General features: G+C 44.5%; 1 protein-coding gene and 1 pseudogene across 1 annotated transcript; one reads left to right on the top strand and one right to left on the bottom strand.

Annotated features, from left to right (window-relative positions):
• Positions 1-2,343: 2,343 nt before the first annotated feature.
• On the top strand, positions 2,344-4,663 carry LOC119356971 (exocyst complex component EXO70E2-like). Its single transcript, XM_037623957.1, has one exon. The coding sequence runs from the start codon at positions 2,748-2,750 to the stop codon at positions 4,347-4,349; it is 1,602 nt and encodes a 533-aa protein (XP_037479854.1). The 5' UTR covers positions 2,344-2,747; the 3' UTR covers positions 4,350-4,663.
• A 1,113-nt stretch (positions 4,664-5,776) lies between these two features.
• Positions 5,777-9,912, bottom strand: LOC119356972 (annotated as a pseudogene).
• Between the last annotated feature and the right edge of the window lie 1,484 nt (positions 9,913-11,396).

Below are 11,396 nucleotides of genomic sequence, written 5' to 3'. Positions count from 1 at the left end.
CCCCCCCCCCAATCCTAGTTGGAATAGGATTCACGGAGGGGGGAAAAGAGAGAGAGGGGCCGGCCCCCTCTCCTTGTCCTATTCGGACCAAGGGAGGGGAGGGGCGCGCGGCCCATGTAGGGCTGCCTCTTCTCTTTTCCACTAAGGCCCATCATGGCCCATTTAGCTCCCGGGGGGTTCCGGTAACCTCCTGGTACTCCGGTAAAATCCCGATTTCACCTGGAACACTTCCGGTATCCAAACATAGGCTTCCAATATATCAATCTTTATGTCTCGACCATTTCGAGACTCCTCGTCATGTCCGTGATCACATCCGGGACTCCAAACAAACTTCGGTACATCAAAATGTATAAACTCATAATATAACTGTCATCGTAACCTTAAGCGTGCGGACCCTACGGGTTCGAGAACAATGTAGACATGGACGAGACATGTCTCCGGTCAATAACCAATAGCGGAATCTGGATGCTCATATTGGCTCCTACATATTCTACGAAGATCTTTATCGGTCAGACGGCATAACAACATACGTTGTTCCCTTTGTCATCGGTATGTTACTTGCCCGAGATTCGATCGTCGGTATTCCAAATACCTAGTTCAATCTCATTACCGGCAAGTCTCTTTACTCGTTCTGTAATACATCATCCCGCAACTAACTCATTGGTTGCAGTGCTTGCAAGGCTTAAGTGATGTGCATTACCGAGAGGGCCCAGAGATACCTCTCCGACAATCGGAGTGACAAATCCTAATCTCGAAATACGCCAACCCAACATGTACCTTTGGAGACACCTGTAGAGCTCCTTTATAATCACCCAGTTACGTTGTGACGTTTGGTAGCACACAAAGTGTTCCTCTGGTAAACGGGAGTTGCATAATCTCATAGTCATAGGAACATGTATAAGTCATGAAGAAAGCAATAGCAACATACTAAACGATCAGGTGCTAAGCTAGTGGAATGGGTCATGTCAATCAGATCATTCACTTAATGATGTGATCCCGTTAATCAAATAACAACTACTTGTCTATGGTTAGGAAACATAACCATCTTTGATTAACGAGCTAGTCAAGTAGAGGCATACTAGTGACACTTTGTTTGTCTATGTATTCACACATGTATTATGTTTCCGGTTAATACAATTCTAGCATGAATAATAAATATTTATCATGATATAAGGAAATAAATAATAACTTTATTATTGCCTCTAGGGCATATTTCCTTCACTTTTAACCCCGGGAATACCATGGTACATTCCCTTTAAACTACAACATAGGTCGAGTGCCACGATGGACAGGGGACGGGTGCTTCCACCACGTCCAGATGCCAGGTAATTTCCTTAGTGACCATGATCTGCTGCTCAATACCCCCCCCCCCCTATGTCTCCGCCAAACATTCAAGGCATTGGTCAGGCGACTAACCTTTAATGTGGAGGCGATGTTGTTCTTTTGCGAGACGAAAGACACCTTGTACTTGAAGTCACCAAAATAAAACCAATACTCTTCAAACTTGAAACATGAATTCCTTATCTCAAATATGTTCTCGTTTAGCAGGAGTAGGGCATGATCTGAGTTATAAATGGATGGCTTGTATGAAGGCCCCAGGAAACATCACATCTCAATCATCCGAAGAAAATTCAAGGCCAACTGATGAAGCAATCGTCACTTTCCCTTCAAACTTGATCGGTTTCATCTCAAAACCTAGATTCTTACTCGAAGATTATCCAATTTTCTAAGCAGTGTATATCACAACTTTTTTGAAACCTTCTCAATTTTTTACCACAACATGTTGATGCCATCAAGTTTCATGTTTTCCGGACTTTGTTTACATTTTGAAAACTATATGTACAAAATGTCTAAAAAAACACTTAATGACTACAAAAGGAAATAGATGTGGGGAAAGAAACGATAAGAAAAAACAAGAACAAATAGTATTGGAAAGAACATAGCATAAAATGAAAAAAGAATGCACGTAATGCACAAAAGAAATGAAACAAAACAAAGGAGAGAGAGAAAAAAGTTTGTCGAGTGCCATGTGGCAGGAACTCCGGAAAGTCCTTGTTTCTCGAGTACCACGTGGCAGGAACTCGACACAATCCTTGTTTGGCTAGTTTTTCGAGTACCATGTGATGGGAACTCAGCAAAGGTGTTATTTGCTAGTCATGTTTATCGAGTGCATGCACTCCGCAAAACAAGTTGTCACTAGGCAAATTTGATATTAACTACTAACTATTTCCTCCATACAGTATACTTTAATGATCTAAACGCTCTTATATTTGTTTACGGTGGTGGGAGTAGTATTTTTTGAGTAAAAATTAGTTCCTCAAATGCTTGAGCCCACAAAGCAGCGAGGCCAATTCCCTCTGGCTCATGCCCAGAAGGCCAGAACCCAGAACAGACCATGTCAAGAACTCCGGCGATTCACCTCACCCCAAATCCGGCGTGGAGCTGTCTTCTCCGTCAAATCCGGCCAACGGGGGAGCTCGCCCGCTTCGCTCCGGAAGTGATGCCCTCGAAGTTGGTGGCCGTTCGTCGTCCTTCCTGTGATGGAAGCGACTGCCGCCGTGGAGGTGGATCTGACCGCCGCGGCGCTTGATTTGGCAGCGCAGGAGCTTGAATCGGCTGCCAAGGATCTCGCCTTGACATGGCCTTTGACCACCCCTTGAGCCATTCGCATCCGGCGTCATCGGCGATGGGCGCGAGGTAAGGAGGAGCTGGTTGGGCGGAAGGAGCCAGAGGAGGCGGGTTCCACTATGCTGGCTACTCCTCGTGGAAGGTTCCACCCGGGCGCTGCACTCCGCCACCAATATCATCGACCGAGCTCGGCCAAGGTCCGGGCGTCCTCCATCCTTCCACAGAGCAGAGCAGCGGCCAGCATGGCGGGGCGGCTTGCCGCCGCGCCGGACGGGAGCGCCAACGCCAACGGCTCGGCGGCTCCCGACCGAGCGCGCGGCTTCTACCGCGACCGGATCCGGCGGGTCGCCGTGTCCGGAGGGCTGAGAAGATCGGCTCTCTTCGACCACTCCCAGTCCGGTCATAGCGGATCCGGCTACTCCAACCACTCCGGCGCGTCGAATTCGTACCCGTCCAACAACTCCGGCATCTCTGCTGCTGAACCGGACTTCGGCGCCCATGAGCTCACGGTGATCGCCATCCAAATGGTCAGTGACGGTTACGCCCAGCGCATGGTCCGAGAATTCTGCGGCGGCGGCGGCCTGGAGAATTGGTTCTTGGAGCTTGACGTGGGCTGGGTTCTCCAGATCCACAACAAGACTGACTTATGTCAGCAGCTCCAGCTTCAACTCAAATCGCCGTCATGGCTCCAAGACTTTGTCGAGAGGTGGATTCGAGCTCTCATGGTAACAATCTCCAGCATCGTTGAGGCGCTCGACAAAGTTCAGACGTTGTTGCTCGCAAGGTTTGGCAAAGCAAGCATCTCGGAGATGCTCGTCTTTGTCGACGCCGTCATCCCACTGCTCAAGGCGGGGAAGCTACGGGCCGTGCTAGACATGTATATTTGTGTCTGCAATGCGTCGTACATGTTCACTCTGGATGTGTTCTCTCTGGAAGCCCAGATCATATTCGACGAGATACGCCGCTCGTTGGGGACAGAAAGAAACAAGCTACGTGATGCCATATCCACCACAGTGGAGGAGGTCAGGGCACTCATGGAGGACGATGACTCGTGGGCTATCGAGTTTCCTCAAGGAGGAGCCGGGGTTCACCGGAACACCCGGTTGATGGTGGGTTACATCGTGTCTATGACGGATGCATTGGTGTCGACACGGAAGTCCGCACCAAGCCACAACACTGGAAATCTTCATGGCCTGATAGATGACACCATCAAACATTTGAAGGATCTGCTTCCGAGAAAGTCAGAGCTGTGCTTGGATGCAGGCATGAGGTACCTATTCCTGCTCAACAATTCCTATTTCATAGCCACCAGGGACTTTATTCGTGGGCCATACTGTGGAGACTCTCAACACCACCAGGGACTTGAACTTACACTTGAGTGCAAAGATCACATGGACAGCTATCTCGATGTTTCGTGGGCTCATGTGATATCCTCCATATCGAAATCGAATCCTCCTGGACCGCTGCGTCGTTGGATGACCAACACCTCTTCGCTGGCTAAATTCGAGTCAGCGTTTCATCAAACCTACCAAGCTCAGAAGCTCTGGAAGGTTCCGGACCCTCAGCTCAAAGATGCGCTACGAAGGGCTATCATCGAGAGAGTCATCTCAAGTTACAACGACTATCTGAAGAAGCATCCTGAGCTAGCGGAGCACGCTAGCCGCGGAAACAGCACTCCCGCCGTCTTGGAAGAGATGTTGGGACAGCTATTTGAAGGCTGAAAACTTCTTTGAGGCATCGAACAGAGTCACCAACTAATAAGAGGCCAGAGTTATGTTTCATCCAGAGCATTTGGAGTGAAGTTTTATTCTGGATTTGAGGGGTCTTATTTGACTTGTGATTCCATGTTAAATACTCCCACATATCTATGTGTCATGTTTACTTTTCATTATTCAATATTTTATAGACGTTTATTTTCATCTATTTCAGTGAAACTTGAGCTTGCAGAGGCAAGGTCACCCAGATGCACAGGAGTCCTGTGCATCTGAACTATGGGATGGGGAAATTTCATCATAAAATAGCTATATTTGTTGTAGCTGTACTATTTTGTCTGGAAAATCATTTGCATTTCATATACATAAATTTTTCTGATGTCTTTTAGGAAAAAACTATCAAAAACTGTTTAGTATTGTAGTTTTTGATAGTTTTCCTACAAATTTGGTCAAACTCTGCACTGTTTGACATCAGACGAAATTTATACGCCTTCTCAGCCACCGGCTGACACTGGATACACAGTACTGCAAGCGCAGTACACACAGAAAAGTACCATGAGAAATCAACACTCAGTTTTGCCAAAAAAAAATCATCAGACTCTGAAAGATGAGGTATACAAAATTCAGACCAAAATCGGCAATTCTTTTGCACATAAGGAGCCTGTATGGACATGGACATCAGCCTCTGAAGAATTTAGGGATCTCTCATAAGCATGGACATGGCCTGCAAATACCAAGCCCGACATTTACTTAACAAACCATTTCTCGAAAGCAGCCCTCCATATAATGTGGAGCATGGATGAGAACCAACTGGGGAGTGTATTTTGCTAATAATAACAAAAATACATGTATTGGAATAGTCATAATAATAAGCAAAATGTGTCTACACTAAAAATAGAACATCCAGCTGTTCAACCATATACATGCTGCTAAAACAGAATATAATGGTCAGAACATGCTGCCAGTGTATAAAGAATAACTGTGTTTGCTAATCACATTCAGCATAGCATCTCATAATGGTCAGGGTACAGGGTTCAGGATTACAGCAGAATTTCAAAGCGACGTACCATGAAGGCATGAACCGACACGCTGTACTACGACCCATACGGCCCACATTTCCTGTTTCAAACAATGTCTTATACCCTAAAAGAAGGCGCCTTTTGAAGAGGAAAATGGTTAATTATAATTCAGGGGGCACATTGCTGCCACCTGAATTAATACATGTGTACCATCTCAGTTCTTCCTGCTGCATTATGATGCAGTTGCACAGCTCAGAGAAAACATGGACTTTCTATCAGCCTTGTTACCAGTACAGCAATTCAAAGTTCCAGACCCATTGACTAACCGAGCAAGCTAGGATGCAGAAAATTCATCAAGAGGGAACAACTGCGTAAGTAGTGATCCACACATGATCAGGTGGTCTTCCACTAGTGCAGTTCACAAAATATGGAATCCGTTTATGAAAATAGAGAATTTTACAAAAAGGAAAACAATGGAACTAAACATTTAACGCCCCTCTTCCATTGTCATAGTCATGCCATTAAGAGACATTTCCAGGTCATAGTCATGCCTTTGGTCTTCAACTTCATACTTCCGTTGCCTAAAATATACAGGCTCCTTCGGAGTAGGAAGCGGGGCTGTTTCATTTTCTAACATGAACACGGTGGATGACATGAGTGGACGAGCACTTGGATCATCTTGAACACACAAGAGACCTAACTGAATACACCGCAGAACTTCATGAAGTGGACAGATCTCCATAATGGACGAGCCCACCAATTCTCTTGCATTTCCATCTTTCCATAAGCTCCATGCCTAAGTCAATAAAATCCTCAATTTAATATGAGTTTTGATTTGTTAAACTTTCGAGCATTTTAGTGAACTTACATAAGCTATAAGGCTTGGAAAGTCCATGACGAGATGGGACGAACTGATCTTTAACCCGCTTACAATCTCCAAGAGTAGAACACCAAAGCTATAGGTGTCAGACTTGACAGAAAAGGAACCTTCCATTGCATATTCAGGAGACATGTAACCGCTGTTTGAATCAATCCAAGAAACAGAATTAGTTAAGCTGTAGAAAATTACCATCTTAAGCTTTACCTGGTGCATGCATTACTTACTATGTACCAACAACGCGGACAGTGTTCCCTTGTTGCTCATTTCCTCCAAAGATCCTTTCCATACCAAAATCTGATATTTTAGGGTTCATTTCCGCATCTAACAAGACATTGCTTGCTTTGAGATCTCTATGGATTATTGTTAGCCTTGAATCTTGGTGGAGATAAAGAAGCCCCCTTGCTATTCCTTTAATTACCTTGAACCTGGTCGGCCAATCAAGCACACCATCTCTTGTGGCATCTTGCAAGAAAGTGCAAAATTCAAAGCATTAACAACCATCACAAATTCAGTGATTCTAAGAATGTTTTGGGAGACTTGACCATGAGAGCAGAACATACCAAAAAGGAAGGCATCTAAGCTTTTGTTAGGTAAGTATTCATATATCAACAACTTCTCATCTTTGTGAGTGCAGTAACCAAGAAGCCTAACTAAGTTTCAATGCTGCAATTTGGCAATCAGAACCAGTTCATTTCTGAACTCGTCGGCCCCTTGACCAGAACTCTTGCTTAGCCTTTTGACAGCAACTTCATTGCCACCTTGTAACCTCCCCTAAAGAACACATCATTCTTGAATTGAACAAAAGATGGGAATTTTTTTGTATCGATGATGATCAGGTTAAAACTTTTTACCTTGTAAACTTTTCCGAAGCCACCTTTCCCGAGCATGTTGTAGTCCGAGAAATTGTCCGTTGCAGTAACAACATCTTCAAAGCAAATATATGGAAGTTCTATGGTTTCGTTCTCAAGTTCGATAGATTTGGAATTTTTCCAGTGTTGTCGTGCATACTTATTCTTAATTTTCTTGATTCGTCGTTTGCCTGACAGAAATAGCTTTGTATCAATATTGTTTCTTACGAATAACTCATGAATTGCATCCTGAAAAAGGGAAGCAAATATTGCTTTTACCTCTTGACTTGCATATCCACACAAGGCTGACACATGTGAGTATCAGAATACTAGCAATTATTGGGAGTACAATCTTCAATACATTACTCTCCTTGTCAACTGCAAAAAGCCAGAAATTTAGAAGAGAATGATGCTTTCAAAATATATTTTACACTTTTTGCAAGTGTTGTGTTTGTCGTGATCACTGATCAGTACATCATCTTCCTAACCGCATCTAGCCATTTCTGGGAGTACAATCTTCGATACATTACTCTGTTTCTCAACTGCAGAAAGACAAAAATATAATCCAAGAGGATGATGCTTTCAAAATTTGACACGCATTTCTTGCGGCATTGTGTTTGTCGTAATTATTGTGTCATCCCAAACCACATCTAGCATTCAACATAAAAGGGATATGTCACGCCGTACAAAAGCGCACAAGGAAAGATGTATACCTGTTGAACTGGCTATATGGAGGTACAGGTTCTCGCCATCACGAAACTTTCCCGTGTCGACAAGCTCCCCCAACCAAATCAAGCACCTTGACATGTCATCAGACGTGCTGCCATTTTGCAGGTTAGCATAAGCATACGCAGTGCAATCGCAATTACGGCTGCATTCTGCTCTGCATTGGTCGATGCCTCTGTTCCTGACATACACGAACTTATCGGGTATCTTCATACCTCTGAAGGTCAAGAAATTATCGCCACCACCACATTTCAGATCCTCCTTTCTCCGACACCCTCTGGAGAAGTTAACACCATTAGGCTCAAACCCACTGAAGCAGTTGCATTTCGGAACTGTTTCAGTGGCATCACAGTAGCCAAATGGTCCGCAATAGGCATATTGGTCACAACTAGGACTTGGCTGCTCTGTGAAAACCTCCCATGATGACAAGTTGCTGTTCCACGCCAGAAACCTAAACACGCCCGTGTAGTGCAGCACCATTCGCATGCTTGGCGAGTCATCGGAGACGGTGAATGTCATGTATAACTTATCCCCTCTGTAGACAATTCTTAGGGTCATGATGAAGCCAGTGCTACCTTGATACGAGGCAGTGACCAATTCACCATTCCACGCAGATCTGTGCCAATACGGTCTCGTCCCATTCCAGATGACAACCTGGAGGTCCGAACTAGGGTCACCGCCCATGGAGTAGTCGCTGGTGGCTGGGTCATCAGGGCCCCTCCAAGCAACAAGGCGAGTGTAGAGATCATCATTTGCACTCAGTGGTAAAGGCATGCCGGGGAGGATGGTGTCAGTTGGGTGATGGAAGCTCTGCCATAGGTCTGTACCATTGGGCAACTGGATGACCAAGTTTCCGGAGTCGAGCAGTACAGCAGCGGTTCCGGTGGTTCCGGATGTGAAGTTGTTCATGGTTGTCCAAAGAGCGCGGCCTTGGGAGTCAGACAGGACGAGGTCGGAGTTGTTGGTCACGACCAGCTTCCCAGGAGAAGCGTTGGTGATCGGGTTGTCGCGGTTAGCAACCCACACATATGTACGCTCGGGGATGTTGTTGTACCATATGCCGACATATGAGTCTGCAGTTGAGTTCTTTGGGGAGAAGAAGCCGAGAGCAAAGACACCATTGTCTGAGACGAGCTTGCTGCCGGCGGAGAGCGGCTTTGCGGGAGTAAGGCGGTCGTCGGATTTGCAGAGACAAATCAGTGACAGGAGGAGAAAAACTTGGAGGGGAGCCATACCTATTCAGCCTCCTCTCGCATATGCCTCATGCCTGTGCTGTGAAGATCAAATGAAGGGGGTTTTTTTTCAGAGGGAGCAGCCAAGAAGATGCTTAGGGATCGATTGCTTGATCGGAGCCTCGGTCTTCTGTGTGGAGGGAAACGCTGCTCTGACTTCTGTGTGGTTTTTGTTGAAAGTAGCTCATCAGTCAATCACATTTGCAGGAGTCTCGGATGACCACACAATGCAAGGTGCAAGAGTGAGTATTATTATTCAGCATTGGCTGCTGGTCTCCGTGTGGAGTTCACACAAAGAAATACTCCCTCCATTCCAAATTACTCGTCGTGGTTTTAGTTCAAACTAAAACCACGACGAGTAATTTGGAACGGAGGTAGTATCTTCTACTACGTAGCAGGCTACAACAATTTCGCTGTGTTGTGTACAGCAGGCAAACTTGCTCTTGGTGGCATACAACTGTACAAGTAGTAGTCTTACTGAAGAACAGAAAAGGGGATAATGGTAGGAAATGGGTTACCTTCAGGTGGAGCTCCGGCGGAGTGGCTCGTGGTGACGGTGGTGGCTGACGCCGACGGCGTAGGGGAGTGTGGCGCACCAACCCGAGCGACTAGTATACCGGCGGTAAGCGTGGCGGGCCCATCGCTGCCGGCGACGGCGCGCGGCCGGAGGGCCAAGGGAAATCAGCGGGGGATGGCCACGACAGCGCGATGGAGTGCCGGACTGGTTCGCCGGGGAGGCACAGGTAAGGCTGAGAAGATAAAGGCGGCGGTGACGTCATTAACTGGCTTAGCCACCGCCGGCGGCAGCAGAAGCAGCGGCCACAGCGGGGGGCAGGATGGGGCGCGACTCGCGTCAACAGTTGCCAGAATGGGCCGGTCCAGCGGGGAACAAAGCCTTCAGAGCTTTTTTTTTCTTCTTCTTCTTCCGTTTTTTTCTTCACATTTTCTGCTTTTGTTTTTCACTTTATTTTGTTTACTTTTGCTTATATTTCGAAATATTCTATCTACATATTATAGAAATCACTTTACATACAGAAATTGAAAAGTGTTGATCATGCATTTAGACAATGTTAAACATGTACTCCCTCTGATGCAAAAAAAAAGTGTTGCGCCTTTAGTTTAAATCTGAATTAATGTTGAAGCCACGACACCTTTTTGGATCGGAGGGAGTATAGAAAATGTTTCGGATGTATACAACAAAAATGTATAATTTGTATACCCATGGACGGGCCTGCCATCTCGCTTCCTTTCCCCTTATCATTCTTCTTGTCCTTCTTGACGGGCGCGACGGCCTCGACGACGCGGTTGAGCTTCTTGGTGAGGTACGGGACCATGGTGGCCACGTCCATGGTCCTCGTGACCTTCACCTCATCCTTGCTAGCTTCCAGCATCACACCCTTTACTCCCGGAGAATGAATAAAACACACACAGAGGCGTCAATTTCAACCGAAAAGACAAAATTAGGTTCCGTATGGATAGGAATACAAAACTTAGGAACCAAGAAGGAAAATGTAGGAACCAAGAAGAAAAAATGTAGGAACCAAAAAGGAAAGTACCAGCATAAATAAGTACAATGGGGGGGGGGCATGGGCCCCCTGTCCACTCCTTATTATTTTCACATGCTAATAATCATGATATATGATCCAAGATTTTAATGATGCGTTCGGTTCGTAGGTTTCCTGCAGGATTTTCATAGGAACACCGTTCCTTTGGAATTCTTTAGCTTTTTGCTTTATTTTGTTTATTACTTTAGCTTATATTTCAAAATATTCTAAATATATCTATTATACAAATCACTTCACATAGAAATTGAAAAGTGTTGATCGTGCAATTAAAATATATTAAAAATATACTCCCTCTGATCCAAAACAAAATGTCGTGCATTTAGTTCAAATTTGAATTAAAGATGAACTAAAGCCATGATACTTTTTGAATCAGATAGAGTATAGAAAAATGTTTCTGATGTATACAAGAAATGTACAATGCTACACCACAATATGTATATGAAAAATGTTAATCATGTATCTAAATAAATATTAAACATGCATAAAAAAATATTCCTTATGTACACAGAAAATGAAAGAATGTATATGAAAAAAGTACATAAAAACAAACATATACAAATATTAATAACGTATTTATAAAAATGTGTTGTGATTAATAAAAATGTGCAATCTGTATAAAAAAGTAGACATAAATAATATATGTTTAAAAAAAAATATCAATCATGTATTTAAAAAATGTTAAAACATGTATATAACAAATGTTGCTGATTTATACAAAAAATCTACAAAAAAAACTAGTGCAAAAGAATGAAGAAAGTGAAAAAAGAGAAAGCATGAAGAAGCTAG

This window comes from Triticum dicoccoides, chromosome 2A (genome assembly GCF_002162155.2).
Source record: "Triticum dicoccoides isolate Atlit2015 ecotype Zavitan chromosome 2A, WEW_v2.0, whole genome shotgun sequence".
Taxonomy (NCBI): Eukaryota; Viridiplantae; Streptophyta; class Magnoliopsida; order Poales; family Poaceae; genus Triticum; species Triticum dicoccoides.
This window is presented reverse-complemented; position numbering and strand designations above follow the sequence as displayed.

Coding starts and splice junctions, on each gene's coding strand:
- LOC119356971 (XM_037623957.1), top strand. CDS start 2,748: ATGCTGGCTACTCCTCGTGGAAGGTTCCACCCGGGCGCTGCACTCCGC.